The sequence below is a fragment of the Centruroides sculpturatus genome, unplaced genomic scaffold, assembly GCF_000671375.1.
Source record: "Centruroides sculpturatus isolate CEXI.00-Female unplaced genomic scaffold, Cexi_2.0 scaffold810, whole genome shotgun sequence".
NCBI lineage: Eukaryota > Metazoa > Arthropoda > Arachnida > Scorpiones > Buthidae > Centruroides > Centruroides sculpturatus.
The window spans coordinates 280,259-307,921 of NW_019385140.1; the positions used below are offsets into that span (position 1 = coordinate 280,259).

Consider the following 27,663-nt stretch of genomic DNA (forward strand, 5'->3'; position numbering starts at 1 on the left):
GCCTATATATATATATATTGGCACGTAATTTATATATATATATATATAGTTTATTGTCAAATAATTTAATTTTAAATCTTATTATATTCGTGCCTATATATATATAGGCACGTAAACAAAGCATTCATAGAACTAGTACATTTTGAAGGAAAATAGTACATTTTTTGAAGGCGCATCAGTACGTTTTGAAATTTCATTGCAGCAACACTGGTAAGTAAGTAAGTGTAAGTAAGTAAATAATGTTTGTTCGTAATGGGAATACCCGATACAAGAGGGGTTGAGTTATAGATTATAACCACCCAGAGGTGGTTTTGTCATATTATAACATGATTTCCAATATGATTGACATCTTGTTTATTTTCCTTAACTTTAACATCCATTTTTGTAAACTTACTTAAAATCACATACCGTGTTACACAGTTACAAAAATATTTTCTTTTCAGCAGATTATAAATTTACCATTAATTACAATTTGCTGTATGGAAAAGTGCTTAATCTTTTCATCAGTAAACTTAACCAACGCAACTGGTAGCTCTAGTACAACCTTCTATAACCACAACTCACAGGATTTGTTGTTATAACACTCTTTGATAAATTGAGGCATGTAACTTTCGAAAATATTTAGTAACTACTAAGAACTTTTAATTTCATTACCTCAATAGTATAATTACAGTAGATTCCCCTATAAGACGGTAGATACGTTCCGTTCTTTATGAATCAGTTTTGTAGGAATCATAGTTTACGGACTACGGCTGTTTGAAAGGTTTTCTTTCATAAAATTAATCGATTCTAGACTAATTCGACTCAACATTTCCAAAATACGTATATTCTTTTGAAAATAATCCGTATAAACTACGTTATAAACAAAAAATTGTAGGATTGCTTACCGAGTGTGTACCGTTCGACTACGCCCGTTGCTAAAGCTTGGTTTCGTCGCGGAACAGCGCATCAAACCGCGGCCGCGATTTCTGATATTATTTTTCTGCGAAAACTTCGTTGACCTTTGGAGACATCCTTAATATAAATAATTTTTATGGCCGTTAAATAAGAAATGTTTCTTTCACAAGAAATGTATAAAATTACAGTACTGGACAGACGATAGGTCGCCTAACTCGCCGTAGCGTGACGCTAGACGGCGAAAAATATATATTTAATTATAATAAAGTTACAATAAATTAAGTTAATATATAATTATATATACAGTACCTAATTTATATATAATTAATATATAATTATATGTACAGTACCTAATTTATATATAATTATATGAACAGACGATACTAAACTCAATTTATCCGCCTAAACGTCCGTAGCGTGGCGCTACGGACGGCGGGAAAGTAGTTCGGCTGCCCGATGACGTTTTACGTATTATAGGAGTTATTTTTACCGTTGTTTACGGATACTGCCACAATTTTTATAGGAATCATAACTATAGGAAACGGTTTTATAGGGGGATCTACTGTATTACTTTATCACAGTTTCCTATAATAATAAAAAATTTTACTGGGTATTACCGTACAAAATGAACATAGTTTAGTTCTGTTTCTAAATTCTTTACTTTCTGAATTTTTTAATATTTCATTTATTTATTGCTTGTATCCATCCCATTTGTAACTTAGTCCAAACTGAAAGTCAGCTCATTCCCAAAAAACCATTCAATTAAACTACATGGTCCAAATTAACATCATATGTAATTTTTTTTTCCTTCATATAGAAGTCATCACCTATAATTATTGTATTTCCATTAAGTTTTTTTTTTCGTTTAGTTACTGCTACTAATTAATTTCTTTTTCCTCTGTCTTGATCTCTTGCATAAGGCTGCTGTAAATATTATTTTTTCCCTCTTTTCATTACTGAGATTTTTTTCCATAACTCCTTAAGAATAAGAATTCTATCATATAAGGACTCTAGTGTAATTTTCACTCTATGTTTAACATCGCCATTGGTTAGTCTAACTAAACTTTCTATATAGTTATTATTTTTTCACAAATACTTTTTTAAGAACTGATTGATTTTTTTACATAATGAAGCGAATTAAATGGGAAATTTATTACTATAAAATTTTTGTTATTCCTTTTATTAAGTTGCTTGTCTATTTTGAATTTCAACATACCTTATATATGACTATTGTTCATGGACATTTTTTCCATTTTTTGCATTCTTTGAGACAGATTTGACAGCTCACCATGAAAATGTTTATTTTCATCTTTCAGAGCGTTAATCTCTGTTTTAATTCCTAGTAGTTCGACACGAAGCTGTGAGAATTTATCTTGTATTAAATCATACATCGACTTTAGTGTATATTGAGACTCCTCCTGTACTGTACCTGTAATTCAAAATTTCCTAATGTTTCAAAATAATCATAAATTTTCGTACATTTCGAAATTTCAGATCTTCTTTTAGAGAGACCTTCCTCTATTTGATTATAGTCGTCACTAATTAACTGAGACAGTTGTTTTTTCTTTCCTTTGGCATTATCTTTGCGTACTCTTCACGCCCCCTTCTTTGTATATGTACTTGGCTCGTTTCTTGTGGTGATCGAGGTAAACGTCCTGGACTTCATTTAATCCCAGCAATTATTAATAAACACATAATTAAACTCAAAGATAATTTATTTACAAATACCACTTCTTTAAATCCTTCATATTTAAGCAACTTACATTTCTTCAATTCACTCTTATGCAGTTAATAAACTCTTCTAAAAAGTTCACCAACACATCCAGCTACCAGCATTCACCCCCTAATTTTATACAAATAGTAAAATTCTTATGAGCAAGCAAGTGAACATATGAATCATCTTTTCAGTACTAACATGCAATTTCTAAATTGACATTTCTGTACATTTCTTTGTTCTTTCGCTTTCTGTATTTTTTCGAACTTGGAAATTGGCAAAATCGAAATTCAACCTTTTACGATAAAAGTTTTGCCATCAATTTTGTATTATAGGACACGCTTCCAATTTGGTTTTTAAGAAACATTGAAATACGTAAGGAACAACTGTGAGAATTACTCCGAAATCCAAAGTATGTTATGACTCTCTCAGGAGAAGGAATGTAAAATCAACTACACTAATTTACTTGTAGAAAAAAGAAAGATAAATCTATTGCAATAAACAACACATGACATTATACTTTCAGATAAAACAAAGCCTACCCTAGAAACACGATTTATTTACATACTGTAAACGTAGGAGTACCTAATCTGAGAGGATAATCCAAAATTCGTTACTTGCAACATAAGCAATAAAAGAGTTGCAGCTTCTGACTTGCCTTCAGTTCCTTTTTTAAAATATATTGTTTAATTAAATTCTGACCAATTATAAATTTATTTTCGAAAAAAGTGATGTAACGGTTCGTAACTACTACGAAAAATAAATGGTTTATAATTCAAGTGACCAACTAATTAAATTCGGAATTCACTTCGGAGTATTTCATTCGGTTGTATTATGAGTACAATTATAACAATTGTTTGTATCAGGACAAATTGAATGTTACGTGACTTTGTTTATGTTTATTGTAGTCACACCTTAAATTTAATCAATTTGTAATGACAAATCATATCTATTCTCATTTAAATAATGCACAGTGTAGAAAGATTCAAGCTTCTATCACTTATTACCTATGCAAACTAATGTAAATAAATGCGAAATTGACAGTTTTTTTTCCTCATAGAAATTAAATAGACTAAGTCGAATCAGGAAGAACAGCTAATCTATGCATTTCAGTAGAACTTTTTGTAAGAAATTACTTGGTATTAAAGTGTTAGACGTGTAACAAACACTTTAGAAATTTCACAAACACAGATGCAAATATTGGACCTTCATGCCAGTTTCAGGATTTCCGTCTAGTAAAAGTTAACCTAGTCACATTGTTGTTTACTGTTTTAATTTTATTAAATAATTTTACATAATTAAAATGAAACCTAAACGTTACATATTGTTTTTACTTTGTTTTTAATTCTTTACATTTATTAATAATAGGTTACTTTAATTTATTTCTTCCGCGTCTTAAATAATTCTATATAAAATATAGTATTAATATTTAATTATAGGTTTGGATATCTCTTAATGCTGCTATANTCCTTGCAGCTAGTAATAGTAAAAAAATAATACGAAATATCAAAACTCGTAATACTTCTGGAAGAAAAATTGCTAAATTTACGTTGAAAAAAATCAACATTGGGATATAATTAATACGTTAATAATTTACAATATTTGACAGGCGGTGAAATGAATCACATCAGAAATAGCACAACTAGAATCACAATTGGTGCCTGGTTATTAATAACAGTAGTCCTCATATCGGGTTATTGTGGAGTTCTCTTCTCTCATATGACTTATCCTTTGTACGAATCGATACCTACAACTATTGAAGAACTAGCAGATTCTGTGAAAAAAAGGAAAATATTCTTGTGGAGCACCGAGTGATTCATCTTTGGAAACATATCTCTTGGTATAATTAACTCTATTACGTAATCGTCTTTTTGTATTGATTTCCAAATTATTTTGGAGTATTCATAATTCAAAATTATAATAAAAAAAGTGTTTACATAATTTGACAGTTCGCATAATCGGATAAATTATTTTCAGGAAACAAATGAGCGAAGTGTAAAAGTTCTTGGAGACCATTTACGAGAACATCCAGAGAATTTATTTTCTGATATGGACGATGCTCTTCAACATGTACTAGATACAAAATATGCTTTTTTCAGTTCTAAAAGTGTGATAGTGTCAATGGCGAGAATTAAAGGAGAAGGCCAATTTGCATATTCACGAGACTTTCTACTTAATTACATGGTGTCTTACCCTAGAAAAAAGACATTTGAATTTAAAAATGAAGTGGATGAAATGTAAGTTATGTTTAGAGAAGTTAAAGAATCTATTTTAAAAAATTTTAGCAATGAATTTTTTAATGTACAAGGCAATATTTTTGTTGCTATCTGTTTTCATCTTTTATTATAAATGACTTTTACATTTTAATTATTATGAAATGAAAAAAAAAACTTTAATTTTGATTGTAGGAATATGTTTTATAAAAAATTTTAAATGCAAGTAATAAGTATTATCGTCATTAAGTCCGACCCATCTGGAGCTTGACAAGACCTATTTTATCGACGTTGAATCACCAAAACTTAATAGCATTAATTAATCTATCTAATAACCATATCTCCCTGCAAAAGTTCAGAGATCTTCGACGAAAATAACAGGAGTTATTAATTTTAAAAAATGGTGAAGATTGTTTTCTTAATCTGCACTCGCACTCACATTCACACGTACAGTACGCATACATACATACATACATACATACATACATACACACACACACACGACGCTAACGTCCACAAATACAGAAAAACACAAAATTTTTTTCACATTTCTCGATGTTGCAATGTGTGATAATTTCAAAAATATAAAAAGATATTTTATCAGTATTTATGACGATCAAAGCATAGGAATATTTTTTATGTTTATTCAACAATTTCGAATTACATTGTGTAAGAAACATGAAATATATCTTCAAGTATCGATACAATTTGTTATTCTGTAATTTTTTGCTTTATAGACAAATACACAGTACAATATGTTTCAATACATGAAGACATTTTTTATCCAACATAAGATTACATATTTCAGCTATAGAATTAGTAATTCCTCTTTTATGTGGCTTGCAGAATTGCGTACGTTGTCGAAATCTGTTCAATCAATTTTCATTAATCAGTTCCATTTTCCATTAATTGTGATGAGGAATTCAAAATGATAATAAAAAGTGGGATTCTGTGACATCGACTTCGGGATATAAGGTCGAAGCACGAGCGTGTGCGATGAAGCGATATCGCAGGAATGTGATCGTGACTGCAAAATTCTTAGTTATAAATTTAGTTTTGAAGTTGTGTGTTGTCCGGTGTAAAAATTAAAGATAGACTATCTAGAGTGCTCTGATACCGTCAGCTGTGTAAGTAACTATTATAAATTGTCTAACCGTGTAATCGAATGCCACGAAAGTCAGTCATTAGAGGCCAGAAATACACTTAATACTTATTGGGATATGTGGATGGATTAACAGATTACGCTGAAGAAAAACCTGTTGGTTCCCCGAGTGAAAAAGTAATAATGACAAATACTAAACTACAACAACGTATTATTAACTGGAATAAGCCGTGCAACTCTCTCTCGTTTTATAAACGAAATTGAAGGTAAGCCTGGCGTTGTTTAAGCAAAACATAAATACAATCATTAGATTATTTCATACTTTTAATCCTTATATTATATTATAGTATTTGATTTATATTTTGAAAAGTTGCCTTACTTAAGCATTTATAACAGGGAGTGACCAATTTAACACATTTAAAATTTTTTTCTAAATTACGTAAATTGCACGAATTAAGATTTCTTAAAATGTGATTGATTGGTCACTCGGTGTGATAATTTCTTACCTATGATTACTTTTGTAGTTATATAAATAATGTACATTAATATAACAAATATTAAATCAAAAACTGTAAAAAGAGTTTGGATATATTAACCATTTTCACGTTTATCGCGATACTCGGAAAGTACGTAATAGCACAAATTCAATAGTAACAGTAACACACACTTTCATTCAGCGGCAAATATTATATGATCTTCTACCAACCAGTCAAATTTCACAAAAAATGAACCAAATATTAATATCTAAACTCGGCACCTTTGAAAACTATTAATACTTAAAATATACTCTGCTGGCCAGTAATCGCAAGTTTCCTATTTGAATGCAACTGTACCGCTGGTCCAATAAAATGAAGGAACTGTTGTACTGTATACTGTACATTTATTTCGCTGAACGTTAGAACAACTTAAGCAGTATGAGTGAAAGATGTTTGTGGCAATGAGTTTATGAGTTAATAAGGGAGACGAAATAAGAATAAGGGGCAAATTGTCCAGGGCAAGGTGTCAATGTTCCATCTATGTCATTGAAAACTATCATATTAATAGAAAAATTATTAGAATTCAATTGGGTTATTTGGTTACAGCAACAGGACACGAGAAGAATGTGCCAAGGAGGATGTATCTCGGAATTTTTTCATATAAAACTGATCATACTTTTAAATGTTATAAACGGGAAGTAACACCAGGAATCTTCATGTAACCAGTCTGTTGACAATGCGCGACGCCATTACTGACTACTAGTGTTCGGTCGTTGTATCCACTCGGTTAATAAGATGTATTTATTGGGATGCAATTTCAAAAGATAGCAGACCTATATGTTCCTATTGGTGTCTGTCTATTACTGTTCTTGCCCTTAATGCCCAAACCTGATATAACTGGGACAATGTGTATAGCATTATAACAAAACGCTTAAATAGACTGCTCTCAAAATCGGAGTTATATAGATGAAGAACATGATCAGACATGTAAATCCTAAGAGAAAGTGAACCAGATTAATTAGATATAAACTTCCAATTCGTACTATAAATCATGTTATTTCAATCTAAACCTTTTTCTTCTATGGCATAAGATAAATAATCAGGATGACACTATTGCTAACAGGAAAAGTAAGATGTACAGGGGTAAACACTACTACACTCTATGCAGTGTAGTAGTGTTTATCCTTTAGTGTGACAGGTAGTAATAGCAAGAATCTGCTATTACTACCTGTCACACTACAGACATATTAACGCATTTATTTCTAGCTATATTATTGTCTTCGTAATTTACTGAATATAGTATATATATATATATATATACACACACACTATATTCAATAAAATACTAGTATAAAAAATACTAGTATGGTCCAACATGCTAGTTTCAGTGTATATATGGTAAATTTAATCGATTTTAATTTTTTATATAGAAAAGTAATATATGTTATCTAAAAATATTTTTTTTTGCTAATTTTCAGAATAGGATGGATAAGAGATACCGGTATTTACAAGAAAATGGTGAGGGATATTATGCCACCGTCTACAAAAGAGATCGCTAAAGATACTTTTTATCCTTTATCCATAGACGATGTCTTAAGTTGTTTTATTCTTCTCGCAGCTGGATATGGATTTTCTATTGTAGTTTTTATAATAGAATTGACGTATAATCGTACAGTTAAACTTTGATATTTAAACACTAAAATTAATTTTAAAAACTAATTTCACAAATTATATTAATTATAATATTTATGGCTGAATAAAACATCAGTGCATAATGATTATATAATAAACGTAAATATAATTACTTAATTACAAGATGCTTTGAAATTTCTATGCAGTTTCACCTATACCTAGAATGAACATACAAACAAAACATTTTGTTGACTGCAATACAATGTTATTCTATAACTATTTTAAGAAACTCATATTCTAAGTTAATACAACAGTAAATAATGCTTACATTGTCCCAAAACCAAAATTGCAACATGGATGTTGCTGGCGCTAAGAAAGGCATTACACTGTTGTACCACAGAATATCCTATAGAACAAACTACCTACATATATTTATAGTTATGTACTATTATTAACAGCAATCAATCAATTACACATTTTACAAAAGGCTAAAGAAATTTGGTAAATTTGTTTTAAAGTTGTTTGTTGTGAATTATTTTTTACAGGGTGAGACGTAAGTCTTCATACAAATGGTGAACGTTGTGTCTAATGTTGATTTTATATCGTACAAATTGTATCATATGATGCTACAGTTAAAAGATATATTCCACATGTCTCATTTTCATGTCGTGAAGCACAATGACAGTCACTCTAACCAATTTTGGTGAACACGTGACAATGTGTCTCCTGTTATTTGTTGGAAAACTAATGTAATTCTTGTTTTAAGATGGTCCACATTACGGATTTTTTGCTGGTGCGCAATCGATTTTAGGTGTCCCCAAAGATAAAAATCCACTTGAGTGAGGTCTGGATAGTCTGACATCCAATGCGGATTGCTATCCATTTAGTACCTGATATTTTGATTGTTCACTTCACAACTGATAACAATTTGTCTCATCTAAAAAAATGATAAAACTAACAATTCCAGGAATATTCTTGTGCATGTCGATTGCCCACTCACAGAACTCTATTCTACGGTCAGAATCTTCTTCTGTCAGATGTTGCAACGTTTACAGCTTGTATGGGTGACACTTGTTAGTTCGAAAAATGCGCATGACACTGCTTTGGCGGATTCCCATTTATACAGAGAGAGATCGGGTCCCTTTTGTCAGACTCCTGGCCATTGCTACTAGTACCTGTATTGAAGCATCTTCATCTGTTGCTTTCATTGGTCTTTCAGATCTGCTTGCATTGGTGACAGAACCTGTTCTTTGAATTTCTTAATAAGTTTTGCCACGGTGTTATGTGTTATCTGCATTCTGTGCATTGAATTCAAATTACGGGCTACGTGATGAATCGTACCACTCCCAGCCAACATAATAATGTCAATCCGTTCTTCCTTCGTTAGTGGCATTTCTTTTCAATTGGTTCCCTTCCTAATTAAAAAAATAATTACTCACTGCTTTCATCATTTGTATGGAGACTTATGACTCACCCTGTACATTCTTTCTAAAAAAATCTTTCTATATGTATTTTATTTATAGTGCATCATAATAATTGTAATATATAAGATACTGTACGTTATAATAACTCTCGTATATAAAATAGTTATTAAATAATCATTAAATCGTTATATTTAAATAGTTTAATTTTTTTATGGCAATCCTAAATATTGTATTCAATTTTTCAAATAAAAATATTTATACGTGACATTTTTGCAGTCTCTGTTTATTTTAACTTTCGACTTGATTCCGCGAGAAATAATACCGGTTGAAAAATTAAATTACTAAGAAAAAATAGAACAATGAGTTGCTTAAATGGCAACGTTTGGGCCTTCTGTTACTATGATTTGTTAAACGACATTTTATAATTTTCATCATCGTAAAATAGCAAATGCTTAGTTTTTGGGTAGGAACAGGACTTACAATAACTTGTAAATGCTAATAACAAGTAATTCCGATTAAATCCGAAAGCAGCTCGGAAAATTACTTTTTAAAAAAATTTACGAATGTATTACGCTTTTAACATGGAAGAATAAATCTACCTTAAGATAACCTATTATGAAGACAAATATATGTAAATTCTTTAGGCACTTCACATCACTTGCTAAAAAAATTGAATAATTAATCCAGAAATTATTTAATATTCCTTTTGCTTAAAGTTTACTTGATTAATACATTTTTATTATTTTATTTGTAAATGTTAAAAGATAATAGAGAACTTTCTTTTTGCTCGTAGAGCACTAAGAGAGTTAACACTCTCTAAATGTCAGAAAATCTGAATACCCCAAGTAAATTAGTACATCATCAGACCGTTGTTCAGGCTAAAATCACCAAATCAGTGATAAATTGTTTAATTTAGTTACTTGCTGGTATGGACTTTAATTCACTGATATGAAAATTCTATACAACAACGATATACAAGTTTATTTCGGATTAATTTTATTCATTTGTGAAACAACAAAAAACGATTTTATTGTAGTCAATAATTACTGTACTGCATAAAAATACAGTTCGCAAAGGTTAGTTCAAGTGTGGAATTCTATGATGACAGCTCTTCGTGTCATAAGAATTTAGTGTGATATTATGCTAGGTAATATCTGACATCACATTATAAAAAATTTAACTAATGGAATATATGCAAGTATCTGTAAATAACATAATAATAGAATCACAGTTTATGTTATAGATTCAATTACAGTATTTAAAAATTTCATTTGATATTTTGTTGTTTTTGTAGCAATTCAACAAAGAAAATTAAGGTAGAAATTACATAGCCAGAAAGTAAACGAATGAAAGAACTCATACTATCGTCAATAGAAAGAAAATGATGAAATCCAGCGTAACCGACCCCTGGGGTCTGTTTTGTTTCCCTCAACAATTTTTCGTAGATTCCAGCATCCACTAATCTTTGCAATTGAATAAATAAACCGAAAGAAATAATTAAAAATAAATACATAAATATAAAAATTTTGTGATTTTTACTTAGAAATTAATATAATTTTCGTAATTTAAACTATAGTGACTTTTCTGATTTGCCAAACCTGTGAAGATATCTGTTAAACTTCCCATGTCCAGTATAGAATTGGACCAATATTTGGTCAATAATTGGAAAAGTAAAATCTGAGACCTTAAATAAAACTCCTTTGTAAGACATTCGCTATGCTCCTCCCATTGTCTTTGCCAAATAGCGAAAGCATCTTCTTTGGTTTGTCTTAAGATGTGACATTGGGAAATGGCATTACAGCTTGGTTCACTTTTTAGTTCAGAGGCCATGCGAGCAAGTTGGTCAGGCTGCTCGTTTCCAGAAACACCACCATGACCCCTGACCTAAACGATGGCATACCTGTTCATATATTTGGCCATTTTCACAAGATATCGTGAACAATAGGTAAATGCCACTGAAAGTCGTGAATGGCTTGCATAGACGAGTAGGAGTCTGTAAAGATTGTTATTTCTGTTTTATATTACATGGAGTCACACCATCTAACCGCCGAAAAAGTAGCCCAGCGTTCTGCTTGAAAAACGAAACAGTTTTCCCCAAGTCTAGTTATATATATCAATGTTTCTTCATTATTAGTATATATTACAAAGGCACATTCAACAGCCATATTACTCTTTGAGCCATCTGTAAATATGGTTAGATGTTGTATGGGCCAGGGTTAATTAGCGATGTCAGGCCAGTAAGCTGGGTTAATGCTGCTGACACCCTTTTTAGTGCATTCAATGTTATCATGAGGTATTCCATTGATAAAGTTGATTTGATCGTCTCAGATGAACCACCTTTGTGTGATTATTGCCACTTTGTAGTTTTCTTAAAACATGCGCTATTCCGAGGCAGTCAGACTAGACTGGAGCAGCTTAACTAATCATTGGTATATATAGCGAATCATATACTGTCGACCCCCCTATAACACGGTAGATACGTTCCGGTTTTTATGAATCCATTTTCTACGAGTCCTTAAATACATGAGCCAATCACAGTCTGGCACGTATGCAGTTTACGGATTACGGCTGTTTGACAGGTTTCTTCCATAAAATTAATCGATTCTAGACTAATTTGACTCAACATTTCCAAAACACGTGTAATTTGTTGGGAATAATTCATATAAACTATGCTATAAACAAAAAATTGTAGGATTACTTACTGAGTATTACCGTTCGACGACGCCATTGCTTAAGCTTGTTTTCATCGTGGAGCTTGTCATCGAATGGCGCTCGCGTGCTTCCTGATAAATAATTTTTTTTGCGAAAAATTCGCTGAACTTTGGAGACATCATTAATATAAATATAATTTTTATGGCCGTTAAATAATTTTTATGGCCGTGTTTGTACGAATATGGTCGCAATTTTTTTCGCCGTCATGTAAGAATCCTAACTATATGAACCCATTTTATAGGTTGGTCTTCTTCTATATATATATATGTCAGATGTATTATAAGCCTTATATATAAAAATAAAAATTATTTTTCTACTAAAAGGGTGCACAACAGGCAAAAAGAACTACAATCTTACAGATTACTATTCAGCATCTTTCTTTATACATTCCTGTCTAGACACACATTTTTACTTCAGAGGCTTCCACGCACTTTTACCATACTTCTTTATATTCTTTCTTCGATATAACACCTTGAATTATTTCAAATATTCATTATGCTGTTCGAAACAACACTTTCTCACCCTTCATCTACGAATCCTGTCATCTACCCTTCACACTTATACTCTCTTCAACAGTTTTCTTTTCATTCCTTCAATGTGGCCAAACCACCACAGAGCCAATTTTCTCCAGCATATGTTGAGTTTTAACACAGTCATTCATTGTTATGCAACATACTCCTATCAAATACCACATTTCTAACGCATTAATGAAACTTATTTCACTTTTCTGCTATACTTAAGTTTTTTTGCCAAACATGAACAGAGGCACCACAAGACTTTCATACACACATTTTCGACACCTTTTGATATTGCGTAAATTTATTTATTGTATCCACCACATGCTATCATGCGTTAGCTCTCTTGTATATCGTTCGATTCCTATCAGTGGTGCTTTTTAAATATACAGACTGATTCACCTATTTTAGCCGTTTATCATTTAGCTTAATAATGCGATCTGTTATTTTCCTTTGAATTTAAAAATTGTCATTTTATACTGTATATTAAAGGTTGCTTTTTAACTTTATATCAATAAAGGTATTAAAAACTTCTATACAAATAATGATAATACTTATATTACTATATTCAGAAAAAACTGAAAACACTAGATGTGACTGTGAAGTATTGAAGTCTGTCTAAAAATATTTTTTTTTATAACTATTATTGTTTATGAGTAAAAAAGAGAACATTTGAAAGTGTGTGTGTATATAAATTGATGTTTCCTTTATACTCTGAATAACATCCAAATAGAAAATCATTATATGTAAGGACATAAAGCTATTTAAGTTGCAGTGGTTTTGGAAAATTTTCCTTTCTTATTCCACTATTTAGGTTCATTGCCATACAATGAACCTAAATAGTGGAATAGTAATATACACTGTAAATTATAAAAAACAAGGTATGATGTATTGAAACGTTGTCACAATGCCAGGCTGTTATTTCTTTATGTCATTTTGAATTTATTTAATTTAACATATATGCTATTCACCACAAATTAGTACTGTTTTAACACTATACATCATACTTTTCCTTTAACAATAGAATCGTGTCAATCATATATTTAACACCTTTTAATGAAAACTATTCGAATCGAAATAACGTATCTTTCGATTTTCATCGGAAGTGTATTTATTGGGTCCATCTGTCACAATGAATTTCATATCTTGTCTCAGTTTTCAAATATCTAGCTTTATTCTCGAGATTAATTTAAAAAAAGACAGCCAGACAGTAATAAAGACAAACGGACAGACAGAAGATAACATCGAGAATTTATACATCTACGTCTGGATTTTTTAAATTTTCAATTAATATTTTTATTCTGATACTGAAACAAAAATATTTCACTATAATATAGTAATGAAAATTAAAAAATTCAATTGTAATCCGAAATTCCAGATATCATGACTTTCTGCTGGGGCTCTCAAATAAACTATTCCTTTCGTTCAAAATATAAAGAATTTATAAAAATTATTTTATTTTTAATATTCAACTCTTACTAAAATCGCATGATGTCAAAATTGAATCTATATTATAAATTACATTGATTACTATACAGTAATAACATAATTACTCTTATATTTCTACAGCATAATGTATACTTCTGATACGAACATGTTACATTATTATATACTTCTGTATTTAACAATTGCAATTATCTTTATGTAGAAAACCAAATTAATACTTTGGTTTATTATAATTTTTTTAAATAGAAGAAAATATTCAAAATTACTATTTTTATATTAATGGTAATTATTAAAATAATTATTTATTGAACTGCGAAATGCAGGAAGTAGTTATTATTGAATTTACTCTTAATGCCATTTAGTCACGACATCAAGTATGAAACAATAGAGATCGAATATAATGTTTTCCACAGCAACTACAACGTAATAAATTTTTAAATTTGAAAACTTGATTATTACTTATTAAATTGCAATGAATTTAATGTATAATAAGAGAATATCAGAAATAAATAAAGTGTAAATACTTGCAGGCGCTATAGGAAATGTTTTTATTTATTTATATTTAACTTACTACTTGTAAATTTAAAAACAAAATTGTACAATTATCGAATTTCAAAGTACTTCATTTAACTGTTAAGTGTTCATACATTTTGCAAACAATTATAAAATCAACATCTAAATACTGTAATTGCAAAGTATATTTGTAATAAGATTTTAAATTTAAAGCGATTTGTATTCTTTTAAATTGAAAACAGAGACAGTTGTGTAAATAATTAAATTTATTGTCTAGTTATTGTTAAGTTTATTTTGAATTTCGCTTGGAGACAATGGTAATTAAAATGTACTTTAGTTCAGAATGATTTTGTATACTGCAATGCTGTCATGTGTTCTAAAGACAAATATGTATTTGGATTAATTGAGTGTTCTAATTAATTATTGTAAGGAGTTGTGTGTGAGGCATAAGATATAGTTTAATTGTCGTTTCAGATTGTGACACACAAGATATATAAGAAAATACGAGTAAATATTCAATGCTAAACAGGAGCAAATGGAAAGTGAAGTTTGTATATTGGTTATGATTTTATTTTCAAAACTGTTTCTTTATTTGTTTACTAGCAGATAAGCCTGGCGTTGCTTGGGCAAAAGTAACGATAGCGAAGATTAAGATTATTATATACGTTATAGTCAACATTACTCGTTTTCACAGAATGCAAGAATTAGGTCCCCCTTTTTCCAGACTAATTAGGGAATTTTTAGATGGGTCCAAAAAAATGTACGATTTCTCGCAAAAACGAAAAAAAGAACTGCATCTGCGTCTTGAACGTCGCTTTCTCTTAACAATTCCATTATTACTTAACACTTCCATTGTTGTCACTTCCATTGTTGATGAAAGTGTTAAGACTTAATTCTGTCCCTCTTTCCCGTGGGGAGGAATTTCGAAAAATCCCTTCTCAGTGTGTGTTCTCGTGACGTACCCTAACTGTGTACCAAATTTCAACTTTCAACTGCTAACTGTTCAACATCCCAGAACCGGGGTCAGCCCGTTCATATAGGCGAACTAGGCAATGGCCTAGGGCGCTTGAATTCGGGAGGCTGCATGACGAAAGTAGATGAATAAATTACAATAAATAATGAGAAAGTAAATGTTTTTTGATCACAATCCTTTCTCACGTGTTGACCTGCGAGTCACCATTTTCAAAGTAGCGCCGTACTCTCACGATGTGATATTGCAGGATGCATATAGAATAAAAACAATATATCAATATAAAACACCAGTGTAAAATAAATACTGTAAATCAGGGGTGGCCAACCTTTTTAGCAGGCGGGCCAAATTTCAAAAATAATATTTCCTGCCGGGCCACGCACCTAATTTTTTTTTTTAATTAAAGTAAACAAGCAAGCGTGCTACACCTTCATCCGCATCGTTGCTTTCCAGTAGGTGAGATCGTGGTCAAACACTTGCCTGATTTAATGTAAAAAAAAACACAAAAAATAGGTATATTTATTTTTTTGAAGAAAATAAAACATAACCAAGAATCATTTATTTAATAACCGAGAAACATATTTATTAGACAATTTAAAAATTTGACTTTGTTTTACAGAACTAACAAGTAAGTGCATCAAAATTGATCTAGACTGATGTTGTCGCTACACGCAAACAGTTATCCAAATGAACATCAGTAATTCGTATTCTCACTTGTGATTTGATATACTTCATGCGACTAAAAAGTTGTTCACACGCATACGTGTTTCCAAATAGAGTAACCATTGACAGAGCATGTTTGTAAAACGCAAGATATTTATCCTTGTCCAAATACGTTTCATAGAACTCTTCCAAACCTTCTTAACTCATCTAATGTTCATTTGGTGATATTACAATAAAGTTAACATTTATGTTTATTTGACCTATCTCCGCGGGCCTCATATTGGCCACCCCTGCTGTAAATACTCTATAAAACACGAATGTAGAAACATTTGTATTCGTGTTTTATATTGTTGCGACTTTTTTTAAATGGGGCGACATCAAAGTCATTTATTTGCGTAGGGCACTGAGTTTGCTCGGGCCAGCAGTGCCTGGAACATTCTGAAATGTTTTGGAATGCTCTCGAATACTCTCGAATGTCCTGGACTGTTCTAGAAATTTCTAGAGGGCGAACTTCCAGCCCTTATATCTTCAACAGCATGCCCTTCAGGTAATAACGGGAACCTTGTTCATGGATGGGGGATAGAAGGCTACCACACCATATAACTCCCTTCATCGTACCAGGACTCGTTTTTGAGTTTTAACGGCACGTACATTGTACACTTACTTTTATAATATATATTGATTATTCATAACGAATATTAGTGCTTCTGAAACAAAAAAGGAGTTTAAGCGAAATAATTTCGTTGGGATATTTAAAAAATACACGGTTTACAAGATTGTTTCTTATATTCTTCAAAACATTGTAACAATAAAAAAAACTATAAATTGTTCTGAAAATAAATGACTGTATATCGATTGTTTAAATGTAGTACATATCTGACACAAATCTCAATAAAATTTAAATTGAGATTATATTTTGCTTCCATAACTACAATAGTAATAAACAATGTTCAGTGTATTTATATCACATTAAGGTGAAGGAAGAGAAAATTCTTTGTTATTCAGAGTAGTGATGAAGAATGATACATTTTTTGTTTTTCTCACTTCTAGAATATTTGAACTGTTTTGTCAATAGAAGGTAAGTATTATTAGTAATATTTATATATTTATTTAGAAAAAACTTTGTTTTTTTTTAAATACAAGTTTTTCGATTTATTAACTAATTTCTATTTATTTTACAATGTTAATGTTGCAAATAATCATGAAAAACAAAAATGTTAACAGGCAAATGATCATCAAAAGAAAATAGTATTATATCCTATAACAAAAATTATCTTACATTAGTAGTGTTAGTTCAATACACATTAGGGTTTCTTTTTATTTCAAAGGTCTGATATACAATTTGAATTATAATTTATTTTAACTTCAAAATAATTATCATCTTATTCTTCATCATTGAATTTTAATGGTAGAAAGTCTAATGTTTTTGGAACGGATGGGATTCATAAAAATTTATGAATAGAATACTAATTACGAGTAAAACTGTCAAATCTACCTATGGAGATACACGCGACCATCTTTATTTCCACATGCCTTCGACTTTTAATCACCAAAATTTTACAGAATGAATCCACTGAATATGCAAACCTCTCTGCAAAATTTCAGAAATTCTCCACAAAAATCACAAGTTATTAAGTTTCAATAAGGATAAACAAAATCGTGGCCCTCACACACAACAAACATCCATATAGAAAAAATTCACGAATTTTTTTTCCTTTCTCGACGTATCAAGATTTCCTTAAGTCCAAAAATATAAAAATCTTCTGAGAATCATTTTTGTTCGATTGCCATCCTTTTTCTTTTTTATTTATAACAGCTGCAAATGTATAAATCATGATACAACAAATAAATATTGTTATGTATACAGAAGAACGTTGTTAATACAGTACGCTATATTCTGAAACTCCAGATAATCTGTCACTTTCTGGAAGGATAATCGAAAGTTTAAAAATCTGATCCGGAAGTATTTTTTTCAAATAGACACCATTTTGCAATCCAGAGTGTTGTGCTAAATAGACCACTAAAACCTGTTATTAAAAAAAAATACATGGTAAAGGTATTAGCTGGAAACTAGAAAACTTATAATACTTATAACTTTTAATGATTATAAGTTATTTTATGCAGTCAAACTTGCATACGACTAGTAGCTTCTAAAAAACTAATACTGTCTAACTTGTTACAATTTGTTTTTCAATGCAGTTTGCCTGTAATTTGTAACTTGTAAAGCTTGTACAAGCTGCAAGAGTTTTACCGTTCCTAGATCATCTGGCGTGTATGAGACGCCTGGTGGCAGTTTTTTTAGAAGCATTCGTTCTGAAATTTTTCAAAAAGTTTCAAAAAATTCAAGTTTTCTAATTTTTTCGAGCTGAGAAAAATGCAATAAATAACGTTTTTATTGCGTGCCGAGTTTACACTTTAAAAAAGTTGAAAAAGTGCCAGCGTCTCACAGACTCTGAGTGAGCTTTGGGGTTGGAAAAATTCGGCAAAAAATCGCGATAATCGCTATCGTCGTTCGCGACTATCGCGATCATCCTTTTCACTATCAATTCTTTTCTCCCAATAATTTTTTTCAAGAAAAAGACCGATTTTAGCCAGATTTTGAGGCGAGATATCGCAATTTATTATTACATTCAACGAAGTCTCATTATACTTTGCGAGAAATTGCGTATGACCAGGCGAGAAATAACAGCGACAAAAATTTTCAAAATTAATTACGCTAATACAAATTGCGCTAATTGTACAATTTTTCTTTCTTTCGTAACAATTTCACTTCGGTATTATCGGAAATGCATTTTTTGATGAAATTTGGAGAATATTTTTAGTTATGAATAAAAGAAATTATGCATTAGACTTCATATGGTAAATTGCCGAATTTTTTATGGTCTACTCGTAATTTTTTCGATTTCTTCATTACATGTACAGAAAACATTTATATCTAATCTATCTGCAAAGAATTTTGATGATTTTTTAAATATTTTGAGCGATGCCATTTATATTATTTTTATATTAGGTGATCGATTCAAGCCTAACACACTGCTATATCACATTAAAAATTAAAAATAAAATTAAACTGTAAAGATCTAAACAAACTATGTGTTAAATTTTAAAAAATACATTTTTATGAGCAAAATAAAGTAAAAGCTTTGTCAATTAGTCGATTTACAACTCAGAAAGAAGCGTTTGAAATAGAGTTATAAAACGATTAACGTTTATTGACTTTTTCGGTAGGGGGTAAAGCGGGGTCTGTTGACAAATATTCTCGCAGTAGTGCGATATTTCTACTGACTTCACTTGAAAATGTCATATTTCTTCCCCATTTACAAACAAACCTGATATTATGATGTAAGTTCCTAGTTAAAATAACTACCACAGTATTTTACGTAATTTGAAATTATCATTTTATGTTTATTGCTATTATTAATAGTCTCTTAATATGTACACTTTTATTAAACAGATATTCTCAGAATATGTCTAATTTATTTTTTACAATTCTCAGACAGTGTACTTACTTATTTATCAGGTCAGTCTATAAGTTTGTGCGCATTTTTATCTACAAAAAAAGCAACAAAAATTTTAATTAAATCTTATTTCAATCTATAATGTATTCACCATTATTTTGTACAATTTCTTGCCATCTTGATGGTAGCTTTTTAATCCCGTCTTTGTAAAATGATTTCGGTTTTGAATCAAAATATTCAGAAATAGCCTTTTTTACATTGTTCTCATCCTCAAAAGTTTTCCCTTTTAAAAAATTCTGCAAACTCTGAAAAAGATGATAATCACTGGGAGCAATATCTGGCAAATATGCTGGATGAGGTAAAATTTCCCAGTTGAAGCTTTTGAGTTGAGCAGTTGACGTTGTTGTCAGTTAGCTATTGACAGTTCATGTGGTATCCATTTTCCTAACTTCGAAACTTTTCCGATTTGTTGTAGATGTCTATAAACAGTTCCATGGGATGAATTTAAACGTTTCGCAATTTCATCAACTGTTAAAGATGGTTCTGCTTAAACTAGTGCAGACAGAGCATCATCATCAAAGTCAATGAGTCTTCCAGTACGAGCCTTATCCTCACACTAAAATCATTATTTCTAAATCTTTCAAACCACTTCTGCGCAGTCCTTACACTTATGACAGTTTGATTATGAACAGTATTTAATTTTTTGGCTGCATTTGTAACATTCCCATCACTTAAAAATAAAAAGTATAAAACATGTCTCTTATATTTATCTGTTACTTCCATTTTAACGAAAATAAACAACTGAAATGTTCCCAATTCTGAACAGTATAATATGAATGAGATCAAATTTAACACTTCAGTGTAAAAAGTATCACATTAGACTGGCATTTTTAACAGTAAAACAAGATTTTTCTCCAGGTCATAAAATATGCACGAACTTATGGACTGACCGAACTTATGACTTTACTCCGTTTCACATATGAAATTTATTCATATTTTCATTTTTTTTATATTCAAAGTGGAGGCTTTAATTGAAAGAATGCTATTTTAAGTAAGCCGGAGTTAATACAGTAATCAAATAAAAATTAATTCATTATAAAAATATAGATGTAAAAAGTTAAATAAATAACATCCTGTAATTCTTTGTACTGAAGTTATAAGTAAAATGCACAACATAGAAACTTGCTTCTGAGAATTATTAATACGTGATGTTTAGAACTGTTTAAACCGGTTGTATTTAAAATTCGCAATGCTAAATAAATCTCACGTTTGTAAAGTGTTTTACACATGTGTTATGATTAGAAATATACGAATCCTTAGTCTGTATATTAACACTTAATGTACCAACGAATATTATTCGTGTCACATTGATGTTAAACAATAAAAACATTTACATGAAAATGTTTAAAGTGCTTGTCATTTTGCTTTACTAAGAATTCTCACGAAATATACACACAATCATAATTTCCTTTCACTTACTTATGCATAAAGAAGCATATTTTCCTGACAACTTAATAAAAGGGACAGGCATATATATGAAGTAAAAATTTAATTTAACACATGCTAATTGGGATTGCTAGTAACCATAAAAATAAATAATTTGTATCATTATGAATAAAAATTGTATGTTTAATATGTAAGCCCTGTTTGTTTACTATGCGGTAAAACGTAAAAGGGTGTGAGAAGCATTTAATCGAAGAGCTACTGACATGTATAATAATTCATTTCTATTATAGTAATATAGTAAAACCTGTGTAAATCGGAATTGCAATGTATCAAATATGTTTTCGTTAGACATGTTTCCGTTTTATGCAGGTTCTTTTAACGAGAAAGAATAAATTTCCTTCATTACTTGACTCTATAAGAAAGATCCTAACCGAAATAATAATTAATTTAGAAAAAAACGTTCTATAAATCTATCGTGACTACAAGTTACACAAGGAATTCTGCTGTCATTAGTAACAATGGGATATAAATGGCATATTAAAATAATTAATGTTTACATTATTAGAATGAAAATATCACATCACGAAACAATACGAGGCCATTTATTAAATTTTTCTTTGTCAATTAATCAATATTTCTGAAAATGTAAAAATATTATTGTAAGTTTAAAAATATAATTAAATCTATTAAAATATTACATGTTATTTTAATTACATTTAATAATTTAAAATAAATCATTTATAAATGATTTAATTAATTATTATGATTTTAGATTTTTAAATATGTTTACGTATATTTTAATATATGTTTTTGTTTTTTAAATAGAATACTTTTGTAAAACTGTACAATTATTCTTCACAATACAAGACTGTTACTTATTATAAACCATGCCACCTTATACATTATTTTTACAAAGTTATTCTGTCGTTGACCTGAATTTTTTTTCACAGCGTATTGATTACCGTTCGCAGCAACAAATTGATTAATGCACTGAGCTGACATTGATCTAAAATTAGATGTTTACCAACGTTATATATTTATCTAACGTTATTATACTCTCCATTTCTACGTTAAACCAACTTCGTATTTCCTGATATCATTGAACGTGCTTCACAATATATATTATTGTATCGATCAGGATAAAAGTATTGTTCCTCAATCCATTTACTTAAGTAAGTTTGTTTCTAATGATATTTTTTACTTATTTTCATTTTCATTACATTTCCGGATATGTTATATATAAAAGTGGGAAAGTATGGAGATCTGTCAAAAATAAATCCTTCCCCCAAAGATTTTCATATTTTTGGATTCTGACAACTTGGAACGTCGAGAAATGCAAAAACCTAAGTTTTTTGTATATATAGACGTTAGTGTATGTCGGGGGCACGATTTTGTTCACCCTATTTAAAGCTTAATAAGTCCTGTAATTTTTGTAAATAATATCTGAAATTTTGCAAGGTAGTTTGTTTTAGGGAGATTGTTGCTATTAGGTTTTTGTGATTAAAGATTCAGAGGGTAGGGGGATAGAGGGGGTCGTGTGTATCGCTAGTAAGATCGGACTTAACGACAATTTTACATGTTACTCTGATTTCTCATTTTATATAGAACGAATCTCTTCCTTTAAAAATTAAGATTTTTGCCATTTTCAATAAAAACAGTAAACTGATAATCATCTCATATAATATTTTCTGATTAAAGATTTTTTTGATATTGAGCACGAGGTATATAAATTTCATTCAATTTCATCAATATATAAATATATATATTTTTTTTTTATTTATGTAGTACATTTATTTTTACTGTTATTCTTTAACTATATATATTGTATTTATCGTATACATAAATACTAATTACAGAATTTTAAGTATCGTAAATGGAGTAAGAAAGAAATATAAAAAAAGTAAACTTATGAAAATAAAAAAAAACATACACAAAAAAATATATATATATAACATTATTACATATAATGCATGGAGTAATAATGTTATACTACACATAAAATTATTACACTGTAAAAGGATACAATTAAAAAATAAGAATTATAAGAGTAATAACACAAATTATCACTAAAAATGATAAAGAAAAAATTCCAGCAACGGGTTGCTTAAATTTTCCGTCAACATTTGGTGACGCCATCTGTTATTATAATTTATTTTAAAAGTTTTATATGTTTACCTATTATAAAATAGCAAAAAGTTTAATTTAGAAAATAGAGAGGAGTTTTTTAAAACATGTAAATGCTAATAACAGGTAAAATCGTCGTTGATCCTGATTACACTACAGATACACGCGACCCCTTTTATATCCTTGTTGATCTTTAAACACTAACATTTAATAGTATCAATTGCTTTAATAAAGAAACCTTCTTGCGAAATTTCAGAAATTTCCGACAAAATGCACAGGAGTTATTGAACTTTACACAAGAAGAAAAAAATCGTCCCCCATACACTGACATCTATACATACATCAAATACCCCGTACTTTTTTGCATTTCTCGACCTTTCAGTGTGTCCTAAGTACAAAAATGTAAAAATCTTCATGGGTCTTTTCTTGACCACCGAAGCTTTTTACATTTGACGTTTTTACGGATCGCCATACTTTTCCTCTGTTATATATAACAGCAGAAAAATAAAATCACAACAGTCTTTATAGTTCGACAAGTCCAGTAATATGACTTTGTACAATAACCTGTAAATTGTTGTATTATAAAATATGGTGATTTGTTTTTGTATGTACTCTACATCTATTCTTTTATCATAAATTACAAACAATAGCCTGAAAGATCGGGCTATAATTCGGCTAATTAAATTATTAAATAATATAAAATAATTTGTCCCTAGAGAGAGGCGTTAGGCACTAAATTAATATACTTCTGGAAGCGAAGACTTGTTCGGGGTCAGGGTAGTGCAACTGGAAAACGCATCACATGGGCAAGCAGAGGTCGAAGATTCAAGCTCCTTCCACCTTGCGGTTCTTTTATTCCAGAAGGTTCTAAATTATTTATTAATATATTAAAAATTATAATTATTAATTTAGTTAAGAGATGGTACCTAACGCTTCCCTCTAGTGACAAATTACTTATATTAATCATTTAATTAGCCGGATTATAGCCCGATCATTCAGGCAATCGTTGTTAATTATATACCCATCGGGCTTAGAAATGTTTATTATTTATATTTTTAAATCAAAATCCAGTTAGCCGACATTCTCCGGTCCAATATACAGTAGCGCGTCGATTATCCGAAAGTCAATTATCCGAAACGTGAATTATCCGAAAGAATTCCAGTCGGCAAATTTAAATTTTCGCTAGTGCTGTAGCACTGCAATCTTTGGCTGTCTTGGGCTAATCAAATATTTTACGTTTTTGATACTAAATTAACTTCTGAAGTAAAATTTTTTATCGTTTTTATATTTTTTCAATATATTTATTTTGTTTGTACAAAATAAAAAAAAAATTTTAACGATACAATAGTCTTAGTTAGGCTTAACATCGACGACAAATTCAACGCGAAGTGACACGCAACGGAGAAAAATTTTAACATCGGATACGTTAATACTATATTTTTTCGCTAATCCAAAATATCAGTTATCCAAAATATCAGTTGTCCAAACCATTCCAGTCTCAATTGATTCGGATAATCGATGCTTTACTGTATTTTAAATTACGGAAAATTTGCTGTATTTATAATACAATTACAATATTATATAAAATTTAAAATAATTTTGTTAAAGTGTATTCTACGATTTGTTTACCTTATTAAATAAATTATATTTTAAATTTACTAGCCGAGAACAAGTTCAGAGAAGAGTTGTTTGGATATTCGTTCAATTAGGAGTTAAAGGATCTCTGTAATAAATATGCTTATGCTCAAAGCAATTTTAATAATTTCTATATGCCAAATATTTACAGAAACAAGTAAGTTTAATATAACATTTTAAAATTAAATTGTTTTATTATGATAATATTTATGTGTTTGAATTCATATTCAGTTTGCAGATCATCTTTTAATTTATTTATACTGTTGCAGCTGTTATATATAACTGAGGGTGATTGAACAAAAGTGACCCTCGCAGATTTTTATACTTTTAGACTCAGAGAACACTGAATCGACAAGAATTGAAATAAAATTCGGGGATAATCTTTGTATGTATGGATATTCGTGTGTGGGAGAAGCAGGGGTTTTTTTCACTCTATTTAAAGCTTAAGTTCTTCGCCTTTTGTCGAACATTTTTGAATTTTAGGGAGATTTGATTATTAGTTCAATTGATGCCGTTACATTTTGATGATTAATGGTGAAGGGGTGAAAAGATAAAGACAGTGGTGTGTATTTATAGTAGGTCAGAATTAATAAATAATTTACTCGTTATTAACATCTACAAATGTTTATAACCTATCCCTACCCTAAAAATTAAGGTGTTTGCCATTTTCTAATAGCTAAAAATTTAAAAACTTTAAAATAAAATATGATAACAGATGGAGCTACTAAATGTTGCCAAGAAAGTTAAGTAACACGTTTCTGCATTATTTAAAATCGAATGCCAGGCTCATGACGCTTTACTGTGTAAAATTTCCGTTGTTTTCGTATAATTAACCGAAACACGTTTTTTTTACAGTTTTTTAAATGATTTTTCATATTATAATGTACAAAAAATTATTACTAATCTTTTTAAAGATTTAATTGTTAAATTATTTTTGGTAAATTTTGATTAGGTAAAGCAATGTGCAAAAATAAAAGTGAAGTAAGAATTGTTGCTGCTGAGGTGCGTGTTATTATTATTAAAACTTTAGTAATTACAATGAGTTAATTAATTTTTATGTTTATGTTATAGTTACCAATTTATGTTGTAACGGATGAAGAGGGCAATGAAGTTATCGATGGAGTTGACTTTCATACAGTTAAATTGATGTTTGAAAAATTAAAATGTGTCCGGTGAGAGAATATAAATATTGACAGCTATGTTTTTTTTTTTTTTTTTAAATTAAATTACTAAATAAAACTAATGGTAATTCTTTTAAGATATGAAATACTTCAACCTGTAGAAAAAGTCTTCGGGACAAAACTCGAGAATGGATCCTGGAATGGGTTACTTGGAAAACTACAACGACAAGTAAGATTATATAACGAAAATAATAATTATCAAACGTAATGAAATTAATTTTTTTTATTGAAGGAAGCTGAATTTAGTTTAAATTCCTTATACGTTACCTACGAGAGTTACCAGGTTGTGGATTTTACACTTTCTTTTGGCTCTGATGAAGTTACGTTTATAGTATCTGCTCCTAAAAAGGCTTCTAAATTAACAACAATATTTATACCTTTTACAAGTACGGTAAGTATATAAACATTTAAATATTTCAATAAATATATTTTTATTATTTTACAATGGTTATTTTTAAATACGATAGTATTTTAATTTTATCTTCAGCAACACGGAAATAGTAATAAATTTATTTGTACTTTGTTTATATACATGAAATTTAATATAAATTTAATTTCAGGTTTGGCTGTTTGTTTTTGTAAGTATATTTGTAACAGCAATATCACTGCATTTCCTATATTCAAAGAAGCAATCTTATATTCAAGGAAGCGAAAGACCATGGTTCATCAGTAAAATATTTTGGTTTCTATTTGAAACTTTAATGGCTCAAGGTAACAATTGTCAAAAAGCAATATATATATATCGATATGTGTGTGTGTATGTGTGTGTTGGTTTTACTTTATATTCCACGAAGTTAAAACAAAGAAAAATTTACGTAATTTTAATAATGAATAATTCTACATTTTTCTTCGTAAATATTATTATTTTTTTCTTTGAGAACTTGATGCATTGTAAATATTATAACTTTCAGAAAGCACAATGAAATATTTCATTCTTGTATATAGGCAATAATGTAATTATACAGAAGCCTTTACAAAACTGATACAAAAATTATAACTATAAAAGTATTAACACATATCTTGCTAGCTTCAAACTGCATAGTATTTTCACAGAAAGTTCGAGTAAACTTCACAAATGTAATTTAAAACTGAATATCAGGAGTGTGAAAAATGAGTATTGAATTCACTTTTCAATTGGCAACGTATCGTAAAATACCTGTTTCACTATGATGAGCTTGTTTATGATTGAAAGTAATTAATCTTTTGTATGAAACTCAGTAATGTGATTGTGCTATTATGTTAAATTACCCCAAATTATGTTTCTTTCTCTAGATTTGACCTTCTAACTTTAGCGTTCTGAATGAATCGTCTGTTTTCCAAAGTTTTCTTTTAAAGACAAAACAGGTGTTAATAGCATCGCGACAAATTCAGAATATACATATGGTAATTTAGAATTTTTCATCCAAGTTTGTTGAATAAAACATATTTTACGAATATAAAACAAACCTAGTTTATTTGCCATTGCTGAAATTCTCAATAATGGTATATGTTCATAATTTATTATGTTAAAATCTTTTATATAAATTATAAAATATAAAAGTG

General features: G+C 29.6%; 1 protein-coding gene and 1 long non-coding RNA gene across 2 annotated transcripts in view; both read left to right on the forward strand.

Moving 5' to 3' along the window:
* Positions 1-26,361, forward strand: part of LOC111635325 (glutamate receptor ionotropic, delta-2-like) — a 31,727-nt gene extending 5,366 nt beyond the window's left edge. The window contains exons 6-13 of the mRNA XM_023380260.1: positions 4,051-4,126; positions 4,221-4,387; positions 4,589-4,848; positions 7,881-8,071; positions 25,893-25,942; positions 26,012-26,112; positions 26,223-26,290; positions 26,354-26,361. Coding sequence (XP_023236028.1) covers positions 4,051-4,126; positions 4,221-4,387; positions 4,589-4,848; positions 7,881-8,071; positions 25,893-25,942; positions 26,012-26,112; positions 26,223-26,290; positions 26,354-26,361 — 921 coding nt within the window. The remainder of the gene's footprint in view (positions 1-4,050; positions 4,127-4,220; positions 4,388-4,588; positions 4,849-7,880; positions 8,072-25,892; positions 25,943-26,011; positions 26,113-26,222; positions 26,291-26,353) is intronic.
* Positions 26,362-26,390: 29 nt separating this feature from the next.
* LOC111635332 lies at positions 26,391-26,783 on the forward strand. Its single transcript, XR_002758356.1, has 3 exons — positions 26,391-26,512; positions 26,682-26,699; positions 26,767-26,783. It is a non-coding gene; the product is annotated as an uncharacterized LOC111635332 (long non-coding RNA).
* Positions 26,784-27,663: the final 880 nt, after the last annotated feature.